Source organism: Chaetodon trifascialis, chromosome 12 (genome assembly GCF_039877785.1).
Source record: "Chaetodon trifascialis isolate fChaTrf1 chromosome 12, fChaTrf1.hap1, whole genome shotgun sequence".
Lineage (NCBI taxonomy): Eukaryota > Metazoa > Chordata > Actinopteri > Chaetodontiformes > Chaetodontidae > Chaetodon > Chaetodon trifascialis.
In genome coordinates this window covers 21,078,500-21,101,729 of record NC_092067.1, presented here as the reverse complement: position 1 = coordinate 21,101,729, position 23,230 = coordinate 21,078,500, and the positions used below count along the sequence as shown (strand labels likewise).

Here is a 23,230-nt window from a genome sequence, read left to right as displayed (position 1 = left end):
AAGGAGGAGGTGCCATATGTGAATTACAATTACTTCAGATTTTCTATAAAGTGTCAGATGTCAGTTACAATGGAGAAAACTATTCATATAGTACAAGCTTGGGAAGTTGCAACAAGAAGGATTCATGGCAGAGAGGAAAGAAATGGCCCAAAGAGTGGTTTCATTTCATGAAGGAAGGTGACAACAGTGCTAGGTGTCCGTAGTAAGGGTGGAAACACCAGCAACATGCTGAAATACCATGTGGGCTTAAACTCAAGGAATGTCATGTAAGGCAGGCAGCCTTAGCAGATTTTCAGTCTGACTCAGAAAATCTAAATCAAAACAAACACTGCAAAAAAGAAAAGCAAAAATGTTAATGGAAATCAATTCACATCCCTGTTAAGCAAACTGTCATACCTGCCAAAGTTACTGCCAAACAAAAAGAGATCATGTTTAAGCGCAAATGAATCGCAAGCCATTAGACATGTAAACCGCCTACTGATTAACAAGGAAGTGCAACAGTTCTGTCGGGCTGTGAGTACTGTAAACCTCTCCGCCTTTCCTTTATTTAACTCTTTGGTTCATGCCATTTCTAATATCATACCATTCCTCCACTACAGGATACAAACATACTCAAGCATACATAGACAAAGAAATCTGACAATAGATACTAGCACACAAAATATTAAATCAACTGGCTTAAGTACTTCGCAAACAAAACACAAACTGTATTTGAACTTAAAAAATGTATTTTCAACCAAACAGAGCTATTAGCCGCACAGTTAATTGCCTTATAAAAAGTTAACTAAATGATCTGTAATGATGAAGTCCAAATAATTATATTCCAGCTTCATTGTAAATGCTTTTCACGAGTTCACACATCAGTGATGACAGCAATCAATCTGTAAATGATGTAACACCTACATTAGCTGGGCCAAATTACTTTTGGTGTGTGTGTTTATTTGTGCATGTGTGTACGTCTAAATAAGTTGTGCAGAAGCCCGACATTATCATTTCTCATTTACATTTGCTAAATGAACATTTAGCCCTTAATTGATTAATTTGTATCGAGAACTATCATGTCTGGCAAATATAGAATTAATGTGTATGCATGCTGTAAGTTACAAAGGCAGTGCTTAGACAGAGACACAGAAATAAATTAGCAAGTTTGACAGAGCTGCATCTGTTAGCAGCAGCAGCAGCTTGTGTTATTCACCACCGATCAGCAGAGTTTTCATGATCATGGATATGGAAAACTGTAGAATTACAGAGCACAGAAGGGAGGGAAGGGCCTGCTGATAACAGGGAACCTGCACTGAATAATTTCCTCATTATCAGAGATTTGGTTGGGGGTTCTTTATATGATTCTGGTGCTGTAGTGACCTTTCGTTATTTTTATTATTTTGCTTTAACTAGCAAATAAATCATTTAGTAGGATTAGACTTCTTAGAGGCAGAAAGGGGATACAGTAGATATTCAGACATGGACAATAGCTAATTTTTGGAGCCATCTATAACCCTTTTCTTAAAATGTAGTCTAGAGTAAGACATTCAAAATGAAATAACTTTATTTAGAACCAAATTAATCATCAATCCAGGGTCTCATCTGTTACAAAACACAAAATCTATCCTTCTTGCCCATTTAAATGCCATATTAAATTTTTTTGTCAGTATGCCAACACCATAGGCATCGTCAGTCTGGCTGTCTGTCCCCACTCTGCTCATACTACCCCCCATGTGATGGCAAGATGGGCCAGGAAAACAGACAGGACATCAGAGAGACAAAAAAGAAAGCTAAAGAAGGAGAGAAAATGAGGGCATTATTTAAATATTAACAGAACTAAGAGGTGAACTGTTGGCCTTCTCCAGCAAATGGTTTTGGCTGACTGGAAAACGAACACATACACACTTGGGTGAAAATACACACAAGCAGACACACAACGCACTCCCCACTGAGTTGGCTTGAGTCCACCAACTGTCCATCTTAACGTCTCCAAGTCAGACTCTTTAAGGTTGTTTCATCTCATCAGCCAGCCAGACAGTATAATCGCCAGACATGTTTCACATTTGATCAATTCAAAGTGCATTTTAACAGGATTAACATGGCAATTTACAAACAGTTCTCCAGAAAATGGTACTATCGTGGCATTGTAGGGCCAAAGTGAACTAAATTTCTCGGAGAAGGTGCCCACTGGAGAGCACCAGGAAAATCAGGGATCTCACAAACCCTTATTCCTTCTGATATTCACTCCAGGTTTGTTAACATAAGAAATTAATCTGTGGCGAGGTTACTTAAATGCAGATCAGACGGATAGAAGAAAGTTTCCAAGGCACCGAACAGACCAAGCAAAAGAGAGTCAATTAAGACATTTCAAGAATATATCAATCTTTGCTTTCCTCTCTGAATATAGATTACAATCATGTATTTACTGTAAAGATATTTCTTAAACCATAATAATGGTTTATCCTCTGTCATGAATATTGATGGTGTGTGAAAGAGCACATAGAAGAATGGCCCTAAAGAATGCAAAGCACATTCACTCCTCACCTGGTAAAGGCTAATAGCATCTACATCAGAATAAGTAAGCGATATAATCAAATAATTTGTCATGCTAACAATGGGATAAATAATGATTGGCACAATTATCTGTGATTAAAGCTCTGCTCATGGAGAGTCGCCCTACTTCCAGGCTGGCTTGTGTTCCAGCAGTGTTTCCATAAACCGCTCCTTTAAACATGTTTTTCTCAGTATGTGAAACATGATGCACTATGGGTATCAGGGATTACAGATTACTTTCACTTGTATGGTATCATAATGAGCGTAGTGATCTTGTTTTACAAATGTATTGTCCAAATTAGTAATTTAGAGCAAACTGATAAAAATGAGAAAATGTACATTATGAAATTTTGTATGCACCTGCCACATTGTCAAATCAGATATAATATTTATAGATAAGGATATAATATCTAAGACAGATACCACTACAGATATAGATACTATCTGAAACACATTCTTAATAATATTGTAATATTGATTTCAACCTTATCACCCAGCCCTTCTTCTTTGTGTGTGTGTGTGTGTCTTTATAGTGTATAGATACAAAGCTTATGTGTGTAAAGGGTTTAAAGAGTAAGTTCAACTGGATCTGCTTCATAGCATGTGATGATTGTAGGTTTTTAATTAGTCTCCTCTACACTGATCAATACTGTTAAGCTTGCTGTGTGTGCGAGGCACATATACAACGTACAAACACACAAGTGCACATACTGCATACTAATAGAATCATAGAATGGGTTGTGTGTACCAGTGAACAAAACAAAAAAAGAGAAAGGTATTGTAAATGGATGCTGGCTGTGATCGTGTGTGCATGCTTGAAAAAGAATATTTATGTTTAACACTGATGTGTGCAAAGGGATGCATGCTGTGTGTGCATGTGTGAGTGCGTATTTGATCAAGAGTTATTAATGTCCCACAACAAACATCAATATCATACAAGGCAACACTGTTTTTCACCCCTCTCTCCATTACCAGCTAACCTTTCAAACAAACCCTGGTCTCTGTAAGACTGTTTCTGCGATACCGACAAGACGGGAAAAATACATTAGGAATTACACATCCAGCTACACAGAAAGTGCTGATGGGAATCCATACTTCCTGCTTACTTTTCATTTTCTTTGGCATAGAGCTGTGCGTTAGCTTGAAAAACAATGTGCAAGGGAGACATTAGGGTAATGAAGAAAGAAGGTGGGGTTGGTGAGGGTGGTGGTCTTAAGGTAAACTTGCACACCACACACACAAAAATACTTGCCCCAGATTATTTTTCACCTGCTATAGTTGTGTTATTTTCTTTGAGGTAGGAGTAGGGTTATGTTGAGGGTCCCGCTACTTAAACTTTCTGATTATCTCCCTAAATTACAATAACCATTTTGCATTGATTTGGAGAAGAAAAAACAAAAATCACAGCACCTAAACGCACTGTGGATGTAGCTTTGGATTTTGACACACCTATGCAGTTTCCCTAAGATTCCAGTCTTTGAGCTAAGATAAGATAAACATGTCCCAGATGGCTCATCTCTATTCTAGACTCACTCAGATGAAAATACAGAAATGAAATTGATGTCAACCCTCTCATTAAACAAAGGGTGAGATAACTGTAACACCCAATTTCCCTTGGGCGTGTGAAGTCCGCGCTCCATCCGTGACGTGTTTGATGGAGCTGATCGCTGTCATTCTAGTCAATGAACACATTTCCACCAAGTGTGCAGTGTCTCCGTTTCAGAGGCGTCTCAGTAGCGTATACACAGTCTGAGGCTATTCTGCACAGAGCAGATCGAGCCGGACAGGAAGTCAGACACAGGAATGGTGAAGAGAATCTGGTAAATTTTCAAAATAAAACACTCCGTGCAGACTCCCAATCGAACATCAACAATAACGCAAATAAAACAAACAAAAACAAGAAACCCTTAATCTATGAAGGCTACTTATCCATGATAGAAACACAGAAATCAAGGGAAAATGAGGCAAAACAATTCTGACCAGTGGGGAGGATGGACCAAGTGCATGTTGCAAACACAATGTCACGGACACGCGCCCAGTGGAAATCTCGAGTTAGTGTGCTTCCTAAAATATCTGTGTTGTTTTAACATGCCATGCAGTTGTACTTCTGGCTGGCATAACACTTCAAGCTGTTTGGGACCAGTGTTAGTGTGACATTTGTCATATTACTGTTACATACTACAGCACTCTGCGTCAATCCAAAACAGACAGATATATAGAGATACCGAGCATGCAGACCTGTGTGGATACAAACCAACAATTTAAAGACAGCACACTTACATTTCCTCACAGTTGCTGCATAAACATCACCTCAAACCTTCATAAATTTGAGCTGTCTCTCAAATACATTACTGGGGTATATTTCAGCCATGGATTTTCGAAACTATATTTTTGACCTCTGTCTTCAACAGGCCTCAAAAATCTCCTCTGTTTTCTCTGTGCTTATAAACCGAAAGCCAGGCAGTCTGAGTCTGCCTACAGTAAAACACTCATCTGGGATTATGAGCCATTTATTAATCTCAGCTCAGTAATACTATGAGAGCCTCGCTTCAGAAGCCAATGAATATTTCACACTTTCATTTCATATGCAATCTCTGCTGCTCAGAAGTGTGTATTGCTGCGTATCATTCTATGCCGTTTACTTCTCTGTGTCTGCGTGTATCACCATATGTGTATTTGGGGAATTAGTGTGTGGCACTTTATTCGATCCCAGCATTGAAATGTGTATTTTGTAGCATGCATGTGCTTTTATATTTGGTTTCTGGGCTGCAAACGTATTTCAGTTTGTGCAGCTCCACTGCATTCAAAGGATATTAAAAGAATTACTATCCTCCTCGAGTAAAAACGAGGAGAGTTCAAGATAAAGTTGAGACAAACACCCCCACATGTGAGCACACACACACACACTTACAGTCATTATAACTTCATTCTTGATACAGAAACCTGCTAAACCAGCTTCATTTTAAACCTGCTATTCAAATGATCTAATGCTTATCTAATCCTTTTACTTCTCACCAGACTGATATACTTTCCCTTTTCTGACGTTCTGACATCACTCAATGCTTCCCCAACAACTTTTCAAAGTGAAGTGACGACACTAAATCACTGATAGAATCAGTAGCTTTTGGCAGGGCGCTCAGCTGTGACTCAGTTCATCACTTCTTTGTTAAAGGCATAACTAAAGGCAGAAAAAGCCACAGAAACAATTGCAATGTGATCACTAGGAACCCGCTATCATCAGACTGAAGGCGATACTGAACTGAAAGAGTAAGTGCTGAACTTCAGGCTGTGTGAACAGTGATGCTTTCACTTACTGTTGGACATACTGAAGTGCAGTTGAACAGTGATGTGCTTATCTTACAAAGAAAAGGAAACAAACTACATAACCAGTGACCATTTTGAAGCTGAACTTAACAAAGTGTTTCAAATCAGTGATGTGATTCCTGATTTCCACCTGGATTTTTAACCTCATCTGCCCCAGTGCACAACAAGAAAAAAAAGTCTTTACGGACTCATCTGATAAAGTAAGAATCACCTCAACAGCTGAAAATGAGCTCTGTCACTGTTTCTTATTTTATTAAACTGATTGTGTTTTCTTAAGCCATGAAGATTGAGATCATTTTTAGTGGTCTTAGACGATGTTAACATTACCAGATGTACATTTCTCTCTGTCTCTGTACATTTTAACTTGTGCTGCTGCAGCTTTTACATTAATCTGACAAAATTCAATTCAGACTTGTGCCCTGGTCAAAGAGTCTGACCTAGTCAGATAGTCAAAATGACCATTACATAGAAGTGAACAGGGCACTTATTCACACATAAGACCAACATGCTAATCACATGAACATGAAGGGCTGCATGTCTGAAAGGGGCTATAAATAGCTTTGGCTGGCACCTAGGATAACATGTTTGGAACACTTCATCTCCATAGTAACAGCACAAACCATTACCTCCTGGAAGCGGGGGGCGTTTCGTACCAACTGTGACCGAACTGCCCTGGAAACCCTTAAAGGTGCAGTGCATGGACGTATTGTGCGAGGCCAAGTGATGACTAGCTAACAGTAGGACCAGTGCATGCTGCTCTCTGAGTCTGTACAAACCATGGCAACAGGCTCTCGTAATAGCAGTCCTCTAGGTCAGCTTTTGGTCTCCTGACTCTGTTACTGCTCCTGTCACTACATCATACAGGCCCTGGGCTGCAGTTTAGCTATATTATTCCTTTCAAGTAAAGATAGCTCTCATCTGTCAAATCTCTACAGCAGGTCTATGTTAACCATGTCAAGGCAAAAGCACAAGATTATAAACATTTAGATGGACTCACGCTAACAAAATTATGTTGGTCGCAAGATCTAAAATCAAAGACTTCAACAATAAGAATAATTGTTCTGACATGAACAGAGGCCTGAGTTCTGTTTAGAGAGAGAGATCACCTCAGTTCCTCCCAAAGGTTCTTACAGCCCTAAGAGAAAATGCCAACTAATGCAACTTTGTTCTTAATTAGTTCAGAGAATCTCCAACACATCCTGCAGTATTTATACATCCTTAAGGGCATACAGTATGAGCCGAGGACAGGGAAATATACTGTACATTACATTTCTAGCCAGTAGGTTCTTTGTCGTTTTTTAAGCTGTGACCTAAATGAAAAATTCAGTTCACCATAGGACACAGGCTCATTAAAACATGTTGATACTGTTTTAATGTGCAGAGCCACCACGAGAAGGTCCAAGATTCATTTGAGGTCCTAAGTCATGGTTCAAAAAGCCCTTAATCTAGGCCATTCATCACAGTCCGATAATGCCTGAGTCTGTGAGATGTACGAAAAAAATAGACTTTCCAAAGGGGAAAATGAAAAATGACACATTCCTCAGGGGGAAAATAAGAAAAACGGGGAATATATGGATTGAGTTTGCAAAGTCTCCAAAAGTGAATTGCTAATGACACTGCCTAATGCTGAAGGCAAGTTAAAACCTTTTCCCTTTGAATTTTGCTTGTGAGGCAATATTCTATCCAAAGGAGTGGCTTATAGGCCACTGCAGCTCAATACTCGTGAGTGTGAGCACGCACATACACACACACACACACACACACACACACACACACACACACACACACAAAATACAAGGCAGAGATACCCGCTCTAACATTCAAGCACATACACACACAGTTACAATCTGTGACTAATTAAAAGGTATAAATCAAAAGGATTATATGCATTATCTGAGAGCTATCAAAAGGATTGAAGGGAAAAAGATGGTTGACTTAAATACAGTGATTTTGTAGCTCTGTGTAAAGAACAAGAGCTGCCCAGCACTTGTTTCTCTTCTTTGTGGACATCAGATATTTTACTAGTCGTGTCATGTATGTGTACTCTGTATACTGTTGTCTTTCCAGAAACAGGCCATTTTAGTTAAAGGCTGTTAATGTCTAACCTCACACAATCAATTAAGAAGATAAATGTTTGTGGTCAGTTTCAAGTCACGGAAAACCACTCAATTCACAATTTCTGTGGGGGGTTTTTTAAAAAGGAAGTGAAATTAAAGGAAGCACAATTACCTGGCCAATGTCTTTAACTACTTTATCAGATTAAGAGTAGGAACACATTCTACTTCTACAAGAGGGTCTTACCTTGTCCTTGTCCTCTACCAGGTCACTTAGTATGTCATCTGGGTCCAGAATCCCCCCATCACAGTATTCAACATGGTGTGTTCGAACCAGAAAATCTCCTTCCTATAACACAGGACAAGACCAATTTAAGTAAACAACGTAATGTATGAATAAACCTGACACCTGCTGATCACTCTCCCACTTAGAGTACATGCACATATATCTGACTACTTTGTTAAATGGTGGCTTCAGGTGTCACTCCCTATCAGCATATAAATAATTTTATATATTATATAATATTATAAGTTTGTAACATGTTGTCAATAGGGATACAGATGTTATTCCAGCTAGCACAAGCCCACAAACTCTCCTCACCCACCTGACTTTGTCTATTCCACAAACAAGATACTAGACCAGGGTATAACACAGGGAGGGTCGTCAAAACACCAAATGGAGAAGTTAGCTTCATGTCATAGCGATGCAGAATGGCAGGACAGTTGAAAAACCCTCCAGTGGTTTTAATGTTTTAAATCTGTATTCACCCCAGTGGATAGATAATAAAAAAAAACAATTACATGGACTCTGTTCCATTTCTGATTTATATATTTTCTATTATGATATCTAAATTTAAAATAAGCTACATTTTTATTCTATGGGGACTTAAAACCACTTCTCAGAGCACAAGGCCTCTCTCTGTTCCACTCCCCCTCCCCACTTCTGCCCCTTTCTTTGTTCGTTTCCTCCTTAAATCTTCCACATCTTTCCCTTGGTGCCCTGTACAGATTACAACTCCAGCATGGCCCTCTCTTCTCTCTCCATCCTCACTCCCTTTCTCTGCTGTGTTGGGTCTGTGATTAATGACATCGACACTGCACTGGACAGCTGACTACATAGAGCTGGTTGTTGAACAACACGCTGAGACAACACACACATCCACATGCACAAACACACACGCGCATACAAAACCACAAATAGCCTAAGGAAACGTACGAGTCAAAATGTTACAGGGCGCTTCTCCATTAAATCACTCTTTCAGGGTCAGGTGCTTGTCAATGCTTTTCAAAAACTCCCATCAGGGAAAGGGTAAGAGAGAGCAAGGTGCTGTGTGTCCCTGGATATCACTGCAAGTCTCACTGTCAGTACCAGTTCCTACACTAAATTTGCCTTCGCAGCAAAGCTCTTTCCACTAAATGACTTACTTACACTTTTTCAATAATTTGATAGAGTAAATTAGTCTCAATGGACATTCATATGTGAGATCTGGGTCGAGACACGTCTTCCTTCCTCATCTTCTTTAAATACAAATCAACAAACTGGCAGAGGAAATATCATTAATTTTCAACAACCAGGCCCAAAGTTTGAAGCTGCTCGGTGGTGTTGAAATTTTTTGTGTCTTAAAAAGAAGTTTTGGATGTGTAACTTCACTGTGTTCATTAAGACTAGGCACAGAAATGTTCTGAAATAATGAGTTCTTTCACTGGTGAGTGCTTTAAGTTAAAAGATTTCCAAGTCAAGCTTTATTATAGTGACTGCATAATGGTTATGCTTTGTCAATATTTCATCCCTGTCTCAGTTATCCCTCCAACTTTTCCTAATGGGTAGGAAATAACACAGAAGGCCGGACGCATTTCATAATCAAACCACTTCTACTATACCCTTTTTCATTGATAAATGGATGCAGATATGCTCCACCTGTGCATATGTTAGGAAAGAAAAACTGCTGCCTGGAACAAGCTGATACGTCCATGTAACTTACAAACATGGTTATGTTTGCTTACTTAAGATAAAGTATTTATCCTAAGTTTTTCTTGCACAAAACCGACCACCACAAAACCATCGCTGTTACACAAGACTCGACACTGCGGCTGTTTATCCTGTTAAATTGTCTCTCCTTCGTCTTCCCTCCCTCCCCTCCTACCGGAATTCATTGTATGACTCCATTGTAACGCTGACTTGGTCGGCACCCAGGCCAGAAATATGAGAGAGATTTTCAAACATTGTACTTGCATTGTTTTATTTTCTCTTTCTGCACAGCATTTATCTTCCTTGAGCACTATCAATCAGGGTTTTGGGGAATATTAACTCTGGGACAGCACATGTAAATATTTTTATGATTACTAGGGAAAATTTCCGTGCCAAAGTGTCGTGTAAATTGTTACCGCTGCCAAGGAGGTTATGTCTTCAGTCTGGTTTGTTTGTCTGGTTTTCTGTCAGCAAGATTATTGAAAAACTGGTGAAAGGGTAAAATATGAGCCAAGGAAGAACCCATTAAATTTTGGAGCGGATCCGAATCACCAGGCGGAGACATAAATTGTTTTTCACTTTCATTAACGCTGTAAAATAGGACATTTGGCCCTGGCAGAATAAATGTTATACATCTCAAAATCCAGGAGATGGTAGGAAAGCTCAATAGTGACAAAACACAGCCAATTCTACAAATACGGTGACTGCATATCACAGCCCACATTCCCGGACACCAGTAATCCTCTGGGATAGCCGACACATGTAGTTGCTCAAACCTCATTATGGAGCACTAAGTGACGGTGGATTTATGGGAGAACTGGAAACATCGTCACAATTGTAACATTTTTTTTTTTTCCCCCTAATTAAGACATGGCAGCTGACACACATACACACACATATTGCACAACTAATTTTATTTCACTTTACAGAGATATCAAGGTAAAATTTTCAATCTTTAGACTTCACGAAACCAATAAAACAGACCAAGAAGTTTGCACTTTGAGAGTTGCACATCAAGAGAGGACTATAGTGGAATGAGTCCAGTAGTGTTCAATTTTGTCTGTACTGGTTTAATAGCAGGTCCTCTATCCATCATCCCCATACAAACAGTGAGTCACTGCACAAGCTCGTACAGCGGTGCAGTTCCCACAGCTGACTATTAACTGTTCCCTTCAGTTAATACTGTGCTTTAGAGGTGCATGGTCCCACACAAATTAGTAATTTGTCAAATTGCAAAAAGCCATGACACATCGTAAACATGGAGCTTTTGGGGGCCCTGGCGGTGTGGGGCCTCAGGGCAGTTTGCTCACTTAGTGTGTTTGGAGATCTAGCACTCTATGCAGTGTAATGTCTTATTTGAGCTGCAGTAAATTTTTTCTTCTATGTTTTGCAGTGTTCCTGCATTAGTGCTGAAACAATTAGTAAATTGAAATTACTATTAATAACAATATTAGTCATTTATTAATCAAAAAGTGCTTGTTTTACTCCATTTCATGTTATTATAAGCTCTTTTCGGACATGAGATACTCAGCATTGCTGGCTTCATTTATCTGTTTAAGTAAAGGCATTCTGTCACTTTGACACAGGTGTCTTTTACATTAATGTTCCTTACATCATTGAGACATGGCAGCATGTTTACAGAAAGAGTCGCGAGCTCACGTGATATTTGGGGAAGCACAGAGGCAAAAAGAAAAGTTTTTTGCTCTCTCTCAGGCTGCATCACTGATGGCTTTTAAAACTTACTTTGCCGTTGAAGCTCAATTGCTGACCGTCTGGAGCATAAGGGAAACTTGTCCCTGCTTCTCATAGTGAATTTGTTTTCTCATCAGTTTCATCAAAGTGAATTCTGCTGCCGGTTTTATAATATCTGACAGTGCACACGAGTCCTCAATAACAGAACAATACGTTGTTTAATTCCCATTTGCTCACATGCTGTATGTAATTTGTTCTGCTGGATATTCATTCATTCCTCTACGCAGCTGACGTGAATGAACATTGGAAATACATGGAGAGACTGTTGGTCAGATTACAACTTGTGGCCGTGTGAGCCGTGTTTTTTTAACCTTTTTAGCTCAAGTTGCATTTGAAGGGGAAAAATATAGTTTTTATTGACTGGCTGAAAAAGAATCAGGATCAGATGAGGCTAAAACTGAGCACTTTAGGTTTCAAGAGGTTGCTCTGACTAATTGAGACATCTATTTAATTTCCAGCTACCGGCACTTCCCTGTAAATGTACAACATGCTGGAAACACATCACAAAAAAAAATTGTCTCTGTATTTAAAACTGACTGCTGCAGAGGTGAGCCAGGACACAAGAATCACAATCAATCTCTAGATTTGATTTCCAGAAGGAAAACAAGACCTGCTGCAGTATTTAGGTCAACAACCCCCTTTGATGTCTTGTTACAGTCGGCAAGCCACAAAGCTAAGAAGACAAGGGAGAGGTAGCGCGATAAGAGCTGTGAGCACACAGATCTAATCTGATATTCAGGGGGAGTGCATGGATAATGTATTACATATTTTTTGTGAACTGCAGAAACCCTGTGCCTCAAAGTCTGGCAGTTTGAAAACCTAGAGGGACACTCGGATATTGTAGGACCAAAGATAAGAGTTGTAAACACACTGATCTAATCTGAAAATCAAGGGGATTAGCACTTAATGCAGTGTTTTCCTTGATACTATTACAGATAATAGTGGGGAATTTTTGGTACTTGACTCTCAGGACATGATCTAGAAATTATCATCATGTTGAAGTAAAATCCCACCAGAGTTAAAAAACAATGTCGATTATTGAGTGTTGCCAGATATGCGTTTAACCCCCCACCTCTACCTGATTCTTTATCTCTGAACAGTAAACCTTTCTAGTCCAGAAGTTAACATTTAAGAGCTCGGTATGCATGCTGTTGTCAAAACTGGAGGCAGTGTAAAGAAGAAGACTGCTGCAAAAACAGTGACACAGATTCACTTTAAGTGAGCTCTGGAGCTCATGCTGTCTACCTACCAAACACGCTTGCAGGTGAATACTGCAATAAGCGGAGTCTGTTGCAGGTCACATCAAGTTCACCAGAAAAAGAAGAAAATGCAATAGGCCAAAAATAACAGGTGGTCTGGAATTATCATCATCGTCATCATGAAGTGGGTCAGTTATGCCAGCAATGTAAAGTATTGTTCTGTAGAGGTGTTGACTACTGATGCTGCACCTACTTCTCAGTAAAAACAATCAAAGTGGACTTAAATTGTCCCTTGACCCTCCTTGAGACCATACAGTAACAAAGCTGGCTTGTGTGAAAAGCAAAGCAGAAAAATTGCTGGTGGAAATGCCACGGTAACCTTTCCTCCCCATGTTAACACTTCAGCATTCTAAATTAAGGCGTGCAAAAGATGATTGTTCACTCATATCTCATTAAGTTCAAAGTCAGATTTCATTGGCATCTTAACTACAAGTCAGAATTCATGAATCTGAATGTCTCACTTTTTAGCAGTGTCTGGTGAGCAGCCGTCTTTTGATAATTAACACGGGATGTAAACAGTAAAATGAAACAGTGATAACCACCAGGACGATCTTCAGACATGGCCATTCATTCTTATGTATTAATGGACTGCCAATGGCAAGGCTAACATTTGGAAAAGCATGTGTGCCATTACACTCTACACAATTTCGCAACTTTGAGAAGACTAGACTAGACTAGACTAGAATAGAATAGAATAGAATAGAATAGAATAGAATAGAATAGAATAGAATAGAATAGAATAGAATAGAACAAGCGTCAACACATTCCTGCGATTTGCCTGCAGAGACGGTGGCACGTGTCTCCTCCCGTCGCCTCCCTCCCTCTCGGATATAATTGCCTGTGCTCTGGCATGGGGCCAGGATGTTTTACAATTTTATCAGCTTGTTTGGCCACGCCTCATCAGCATTCCTTACCCTGGATAATGAAACTACAGCACACACCCACATAGGCAGGAACCCTTTCATACACATCCACCTAAAAATTCATAGGCGCAAGTATAAGCATGCACGTCTGCACACACCATCAGATTACAAAAGCAACCATTTTCACTGTTCGTTTTATACCTGTGGCCGTATTTGCACCACATACGTGAAACTTTTACCACCAACATCGTGTCAGATACAGACACAGTCTGATAACAGAAACATATACTGCATGTATATTCAACAGAGGCAACTCAAACCACATTTCACTATATTATAAATGCAATTCTCCAATGTGCACACAATGCAGCAGACTAAACCTGCAACTACACAAACACACAACCACACACTTGTCTGTTTGGCCAAGGGTAATGAAGAGGTCTGTCAACAAGTTGATAACTTCCTGACAACTCCCCATTAACAACAACCTCCGCTTTCCTTCCTCCCTCCTCTTTCTCTTGCCACGCTTCCTCTACACTATACCAGCTATCTCCCTTTTTACATTATGCTTGTTCGGATTACTTTGAAAGGTTTATTCTTTTCCTCTGTGTTACCTCTCTGTGTATATATTCTTTTAATTTCTTCTTTGATAGTACTTTCTTTCTCTTTTCCCATACCACAATTTGTGCTTTGCTTCCATGTTCATCGATCAAGACTGATAGCTACATATTACAGCTGTCAGCACGCTGTTTTTGCCTTGTGGTTTTCTAACAAATAATTACAGATCTTGGTGCCCTTAGTTCCCTGATGTACTGAGTGAGGTGAATGACAATTAACCTAATCACACACTTGCTGACTGACAGGCTATTCTCTGACTTATCTGGGAAGCTACTTCTCACTTCAACAGTCCAGCCCCAACCTTCAGCTTGGCACACTTTGTGTTTTACACCGACATCCTGAACCGCTCTAAGTGGTTGCTTTGAAACCAAATGTCAAGGCACATTGGTACTGGCTATATTAGACCCAGATTTATAAAATCCAGTTAAGCAAAAAGAAAATTACATTATAAATTACCGTACAATTACTAACTTCAAAGAAGGAAGCTGGTCAAAGACCTGGGAGCAGCTAGAGAAATTGTTTTTACTCGGGTAGGTTAGCTGCACTGGCTAGCTAACAAGCAGCACAAAATTCAGTTAGCTATTTGTGCAGATAAGCAACTGGTGGTAAAGAACTACCACAGTGAGCCCTAACTCTAGGCACAATGTAGTGTTTTTCCTGCATGCCTCTACAACGTGTAATGTTAGACAGCCGATTACCAGCATTATTAGATCATGGTATATGCTGCAAGTTTCATTCCATAGTTTATTTCATTGTGCTTTATCTATTCCTGCTGTTTCTATGTTACACATTGGATATTGTACACAAGTTGTGGTAACAAGGCATATGTTTTACTACTTTAATAGTTACTGGGGTTAGCTAAAATGTCTTGTAGTGAATGAAGAGCTAATCAATTGTCACCCATACAGTACTACAATCAATGCACTGGGCACATTGTTTCACAAGAGGAATACATATCTGAAAGGAACTAGGAATCAATGTTAAAAGACTGGATCTGAATCAGACGCAAAAATGAATCAACCAATAATGTGACATTATTACTGAGGGTGTTTCTTGCGTTTCTAGCCACCTTGAGAGTCTACAGAATATTTCGAAGAAATGTTTTCAATGCAGATGCATAATAAAAGTCTGATGTATTCTACACAAAAATACATCAGCACTCTCTTATTGCCTTTCACTCTCTTATCCCATTTATCTCTTCTATCTCCCTTCTGCTTCCACACAGGGTAACGAAGGGGTATACAAATCCTAATAATTAGGCTGTGATCAATGTGAAACTAGAAAATAAAACAAACAATGCAACTAAACTACAAAATAAATCCTCTCTGAAACTTAAGACTAAACCTCAAGGATCCCCTCACTAAAACATAGCTTCAATGCCTATTCTAAGTGTTAGCTCCTCTTATGCGCTGCTGTGAGAACTCCCTACAAAGCAGCTGATAAGAGTCAGTTAGCTACAGTGGATACCCGCAGGAACACATTAGATTAAAAAATGTTTTTAACACAAGCAGCATACTTTCTGAGTAGGATGAAGCAGATAGGGGGGAGGGGAAGAGGAAGAGAGACAAACAGAGAGCGAGCTGTCTCTGTGACAATTTAAAAACATGATTTGCCTAGCACTGGGAGGGAGGATTAGGGACTGGACTTCTCTACAACACACACATATCCTGGTTTTATAATCCTGGAACACATTAACAGCAATAATTACACAGCTACAACAGATTAGTGTTGCAAGGAAATGACTGAGCGATGGGAGGAGAGTAAGACAAATACACAGAAACAAATACAAAAGGAGAAGAGGGGATGAGATGAAGCAATTAAGGTGAATGCGTACCCTCCATCCCAGAGAGGAGGAACTAGAGGGGGAGGACAAGAGACAGCCAAAGGAGGTGAGGGGTGTATGAAAAAAAGTGAAAACAAACAAAAGGAGAATATCTACAATGTTAAACAACAAAAAAGGAGAAGAGAAAGAGGCAAAAACTATCAAAAAGTGGGAAGAGTGATAGCAGAAGGAGAAGTAAAAACAGAAATTACAATGGGAGATTGTGAAGTGTTGACAAAGATGTGGGAGAGAGTAGGAACAGAGAAAGAAAACAGAAGACAGGCCGTAGGAGAGCATGCCAGCATGGGCTTAACAAGGCATTTCATTCACGCGTACAGGAAACAAAGTATTTAAACACTTGCAGACCTGATCGATAGAGCAGGGAGGCGCATCATTACACACATAGCAGCTGCAGGAAAACACACCTGGAGCACTCACTCTGTCTCTCAGTGAACATTAATAACACCTAAAATGTTGCTGTTCTTGTATTAGGCCCGAGATAAAATACACTGCAACATGGTGTGTATTACCCTTTAGCTTTTCATTTTTAAAGTCAAACTGAAATCAAAATTAATCTGTCTTCAGAAATAAGTATATATCACCTTCGTGTTTGTTTTGACTTATGTACTTAGTTAAAATTGTAAGTACCAAAATCAAGAAATGTATTATTCTGCGGTGACAGCGTTCCCTACATGGATGCTATTCAGGGTGCGTGAAATTTTGGTTTAGATTGATGTCAGTATAGGCAGTTTCACTGGTGCAATATCTGTGTGGGCAGGTATTTAAGTTCTTTGCAACATCAGTTCAGTTCCAAAAGCACTTATCCAGTTTGAAGGATGACCTTTTTACTTGTTAACCATTGTTAGTCTTGTCTGCTATTCGAGCACTCCCTCCCTAACTCTGCATCACTGTAGTCTGTGTCATGACTCCAACAACAAGGTAGCATAAAAAGGTTACGGTCTGATCATTTGCTGTCAACACAAATGGGCCCATGAAATAAACATTCAACAGACCTCCCCCTTTGTTCAATGTTGGATGAACACAACACTGAGTGTGCAGGTGCTGACTATGGCTTGGCAGGTGATGAAATAAAGTTAACAAAAAGGTGACGTCTAGTGGTAATTAAGGTTGACAAAAGTATCAATATACATTTTCGATGCCACGTAAAAATGATACAGTCTTTCTTAATCATACACTTCATAGTACCTAAAGCACTAGTACTACTACCAAATGCAGAGTTTCAACCCAAGGTTGCACAGATGAAACAACAGGCCAGAAAATCAACTGGTCCTCAACCACTGTTACTACTATTAACATTATTACAAATGTGTTGGTATGTGTTCAGAGACTTTTTGTGCGCTAACACTGTGTGCAGGTTGGTTACAATCTACAGAAAAAAATTATCCTCTTCTGTGTGCCCTGGGACTCTCTTTTTTTTGTCTTTTTAATTTTTTTATGATAGTATTATATTGAAATTTAAAATTCTGGTACCACGACATAACATTAGTGGTAGTCACAATTAGCTTCCATTTTCTGAATGGTAACTAACTGGCCTAGCTTACAAGCACAGGTGGAGTAAATTTTATTCATGATGGCTCAGTTCTGTCACGTTTCTAGGTGAGCCGAACCGGTGTGCACAACACAAGGACCCTGGAATTAGCTCACCTAACTGGAATGCAGCCGGTTTTGATGTTATCAGTTACACCTGTGATCTTCCCGCTACAACATGCCAAATTGTCTGCTGTGAAAAAGCAGGCCTTCAAATGTCAGTCGACCACTGCCACCTGAAACTCTGAAGATTAAAGCTTAGACATTGTTTCTACAACTGTCAAAGCTTGTTTTGTCCTTTTTGGAAAATATGCAGAATGGTGGCAATATCATGACAGTTTATATATCTCTACACAAAAAGGGAGAAGAATTTTAAGTTTCAGTTGGAACAAAATGATGCATTGCTCCTGCCTACAACCAGCTGGCGATAGTTAAGATATTTACATTTCAAATGTACCATACTGATCTCTACTTCTAGGTGGAACAGAGATAGCTCACAAAAGGAGAACACAAGGTGAAGGAGGAAGTGTTCAAAGAGGAAGAGTTCCGCTGAAAGGGAAGTGAGCTATGTGGAGCACTATGTGGAAGGTGAAGACGCAACGTACTTATGAGTGGGAAAGGACAATAATTAAGATGAACATAAGGACGGGAGAGATGATGTACAGGTACATGAGAGTCAAATAGGACACAAAAAAGGTGGAAAGAGCAAGAAAAATAGGATAGTGGGAAAAAAGAGTGCATCTCTTAAGTGCTGTCTCAGTGCTGTCTGCCTGACAGAAACACAAAAACACACACAAAGCTTCAACATCTCCCCCTCAATCACAACTGAAGCCATCTATCTATATGACTGGTGTGCTCTTTGAATAATGGAACCAATATGAAGCGAGTCACTGAGAAGATCTGGGTGTCTGATGGGGGTCACAGGGTTCCTGCCCTGAGAGCAGCGCGGGGAATCAACAGCAGTCATAAGGAATCACCAGAGGGAGTCATTTGCATTTTACACTCACAACTAAAGTGGAAACGACTCACGCCTGCTCCTGTCTGCACCACACACATTCATATCAGATATGCTTTTAATGTTTTATACAGCAATTATGGAGAACTGGACCTCCATGGCTTTGTCTAATTTCCCAAGACTTTGGGATGTGAAAATCATATGGCCCTTTCATGGTGTAAAAATGACAGAGCTTTCGATTATTCTTTTATGACTTCAGGGAAAACCTCAAATGCTATGAAACTGCTGTTTCATAAAAAGTTATCTGGCCTCTTTTCTTAGTCTTTCAGGAGTTCATAAAAATCTTTACACATATTACAAAACTACTTCTGAGAATGCAATAACATAGCTAACTGATGGGTCAAATGTCAAATTGATTGAGCACACTGGACTATTTGGTGTCGACGAGAATGAAACATTATTCAGCTACATTATACAAGTACAATAATTTCCATCATGTGCCTTGTGGGTGATGTAGCTTAAAAGGTGAGTACATTTTGAAATGTACCTGCTGTCAGTAGAGAGTTACTTTCAAATCGTTCATTCATAGAAAGTATGGTACTAGTATTGTTCTGGTACCAGTCACAAAACAAGCATTACCCCAGTTGGATACATGTCATCTCTTTCAAAAATGCCTGCATCTATTCAAAAACCATCCTTGGGAAAACAATAACATTCAAATATCCTGCGTGCTAGTTTGCATTTTAAGGCTGCATAACCTTCAAAAACTATTTGTGCATTGAACAAAGAACTATTTGTTCAAATCATTATTATCATTACTATAATAATAAACACCTCTGACTGGATTTGGAGCAGTTATACCAAAATATACAGTTTCTATGTCAAAACATTAGCTATGCTTCACAGAGGCTAGTTGTGCAGGTGCATTTCAAACATGAACAGTACCTGTTCCAGCAGTTTTCTGTATCTCTGCGTGGCTTGCTGGATGAGGTCCCTGACAGTCCACCCCTCCTTGCAGGGCACCACCACACCTGTCTGCCCAAAAGTCACTGTCACCTTCATTATAGCACTCTCCACTTCATCCAAGATGAAGGCCCTCTGGATGTGGATGATGAACAATGGTGATGATAATGCAGGGAGGCTCCAAACTGTAGAATGCCCCCCAGAAAGTCTCGATAGAGAGGCAGGGATGTGATAACAGATGTGGCACAAAATGCTGGGAGAAACGCAGGGCTGATAGTGAGTGGCTTGGGGTCAAAAGCTGGAAAAACACTTACATCGCTCAAACCAACTTCTTCAAAATCCACTCAGTTTTTCAAAGTGGGCCAGAGTCAATAAATCTCCTCAGTGAGACTGTCAAATGTGTTTACGGTCTGTCCTTGCCATTCCTAACGAACACAACTCCAAGTGAAAATAATGAGACGACTGACAACATCCGGCTCGGATATTACTCTGTCATGCTCTGGTCACCGGGGTTATCATCCCCCTTCTTATCACTTCACATCTCAGGTAACTTAGCATCCAGCAAGTGTTGATATTAGTCCGTTGGTCCATATATAAAGGAGTGTCCAGAAACGTTTAAAAACACTGCTGTCTTTAAAGGATGGAGCTGAGTGTTACTTAACGCCAGCTAGTAAAGGACAATTGTGTGTCACGTCATTTCTCAGTGAGAGTTAGCGTTAACTAACTCTACTTAACGCCAATTGACAGAGGTTAGCTGTCAGCTAGCTCCACTTGGCTAAAAACGATTAGCTTGATACTGTAACCTGGTCCGGCTAAGATAACAAGCCGAGGATGAAAGTTTTCAGTTTGCCACAAGAGCTAAGTATCCCCACGCCCTTCTCCACTACTTCAGGTGACTTCTTTACTTGTTCTGACATATGAACAAAAGTTTATCCAAGCTTTCAGACCAGTGTTAGCAAGCCGAGTCCTGCGCTAACGTTAGCTAACGTTAGCCACCTTAGCCGAACTTTGGAGGGAGGGATGCAGTCGCTCGGGCATCACTCCATAACTTTTTCCTCTAGCAAGTTTCCTTCTACCAAGCGGCCAGTAGCATCCACTTCGTCACCGACACACACAGTTAGGCAACTTAACCGTCATTTTCACACTCGTGGTCAAACCGGAGGCGAAGATAAACAGTTAGCGGACCACAACACCGTGTGTTTGAAAAGTTTGGAGATTCCTTCCCTGCCGTCCGCTCCTGGCCAGTTCCTGACCAGCTCCTCCGCCGCTTGGTACTGTCACTTTCTTAAAGGGGAAGTACTCCAATTATTGCTCGGCCGAAACAGTATAGAAGTAAAGCACAATTCACGGATCCGCTTATGCAGTTACAGTTACTGATCAAGCAACAAGATATGTGCTGGTAAAAAGTGACACTCAGCTCCACTAGTAAGAAGAGAGCGATCACAGTTCATCGATTGGGAAAACATTTTTTAAATCATGGAGCAACTGCTGCTGTAGTGGAAAACATGTTCAAACCTGTCATTTGAATAGTAGTAATGTGCAACACAGTGGTGGATAAGTGGTATTAAGATCTTTTACTGAACTAACAATAGCAATACCACAGTTTTGTCAAGGCAATTTACATAAAGCAAAGTAGGATTTATTATACTAGCAACTGAGTTTTATTATTGACACAGTATAATGTTAGATGCATTTTCATGCTGGTTACAATAATGTTAATAGTATTCTTGGTGGTTTAATTTACTGTAAAACAATGCATTGTAACTTTATATGCAAAGAAATTAGCAACTATAGACATCTAAGAAATGGAGTCGGAGTGGGGGGAGGAGGGGGCTCACTTGGCAGGGGGCAGCAATTGTATCAGGGAGAGCTTGATGCCCCTGGTCCCCATGGCCATACTAAATTATTGAGCACACATTTCATACTAACTGATGGCTGGAACTGCTTCTTTTTTGCCGATCTCTCTCATGTCAAATGGTAGTGATGATGATGATGATGATGATGATGATGATGATGATGATGATGATACTTGCAGCTGGTTTTCCAGAGTCAGTCAGTCTTGAATGGAACTGAGTCTTTGCAAGAGTCAGTTTTGGCTGCTCACTGTAGTGGGTCATTTCTTTGCAACTCAGTGATTCTCTGTTGTGGCACATTATGTTCAGTTCCTTGTGTTTACTTTTCATGTTGTGAAACCTCTCATCAAATGCATGAAGGAGTTTTGAATACTCGCCCGTATATTCAGATGTTATAGCAGGCTTTTGTTCTTGCAGAGTAGGAAAATGCACAGTGTTTCCTCTTTCCAGTTGCACTTGCGACAGCTTTAATTTCACTGCAAATGATTTCACATTTGAAAGCAGGAAGCTGAGAAGCTGGCTGGAACAACCAGTCTCACGGCCCAGAGTTTCCCACCTCAGCTCTAAAATGTAATGGAGTAGAAGTATAAGTAGCATTACTTATAACACTCAAGCAAAATACAAATAACTAGGACTTATACTTAATAACAGTACTTCACTAAATGTACTTAATTAGTTTCCCTCATTGGTATTGCATACCTACTTATTAAAGGTAACAGAATGATTAAAGCTGCATTACTTGGCAGTGGAACAAGCTGATAACAACAACATGAATGTATTATCACCTTAAATTATTATATTGAATGTATTTTAGTGTAGAATTACCACTTTACATCAGGGACTGGCATGCACAAAGAGACTTAGCATTTATTTGGAATCATGCTTCTGGCTACCTGGTAAATGTAATATTCATATTTACTATTTACAGTGAGATCCCAAACTCCGCTCTGTAGTACTGAGGAGAACTGCACAGCTGCATAATTCTCTATAGGTTTGTCACTACAAGGAACCCCTTTCAAATTACCTAGCCATTTGATCAATTGTTTATGAAAGTATTGATTAGTGGAGCTTTAAAGTAGAAGTTTAGCCATTGGCCATTTTATTATCAATTTTACCCTGCTAAAATGGAAACTTCAACCCTTTTTCACAGAGGACATTTTGACATGCATAAACATCACAAATGTAAATAATAACATTAATGATTCTATTTAGCTGCTTCAGTTTCAGGGTCTTGATATTGTTCATCCTGGCTCACTGTTAAGGTTTACTGGGAAGGAGGTTTTTTCTTTATTGTTTGTACCTTTTAAAAAGCACATTCAATAAAAAAAATAATCATAAAATGTAAAGCTAAGACCAAAAAAAACAAAAAAGATGTCAGTCTAACTGAATTCTTATATGATATTATTAGAAATCTTATAAAAAGTACTAAATGTGCATCTCACAAACCTTGAAACGTAATCAAACCCCTTGAAAATCTTCTGCTGCCTGACAACAGCTCAGCATTTCAATGTTGAAGCCAACAAAAATATTGTATTTGCAAAACATTTTGACTTTTCACAGTTTGGTTCATCTTCAAAGAGGAATCCCCTCCCTGTGAGGTGGAGTTTGGCTTTGTAATTAGCAGCTCAAATGTATGCATGTGTAGCCTATGTCTGCTAATTGATTTGGGCTAGGTTTAGTTTCTGGGTCACTGAATTCCATTGCTACTAATGAAC

General features: G+C 39.6%; 1 protein-coding gene across 3 annotated transcripts in view; it reads right to left on the bottom strand.

Moving 5' to 3' along the window:
* Positions 1 to 20,938, bottom strand: part of pard3bb (par-3 family cell polarity regulator beta b) — a 189,134-nt gene extending 168,196 nt beyond the window's left edge. For 2 of the 3 annotated variants that reach the window (XM_070976177.1, XM_070976179.1), the window contains exons 1-2: positions 19,645 to 20,932; positions 8,161 to 8,262 (exon numbers count right to left, since the gene is read on the bottom strand). In XM_070976177.1, coding sequence (XP_070832278.1) covers positions 8,161 to 8,262; positions 19,645 to 19,761 — 219 coding nt within the window. In that variant the 5' untranslated portion in view covers positions 19,762 to 20,932. Of the gene's footprint in view, positions 1 to 8,160; positions 8,263 to 19,644 lie in introns of all 3 variants that reach the window. The other variant, XM_070976180.1, reaches the window with a different exon arrangement.
* Between the last annotated feature and the right edge of the window lie 2,292 nt (positions 20,939 to 23,230).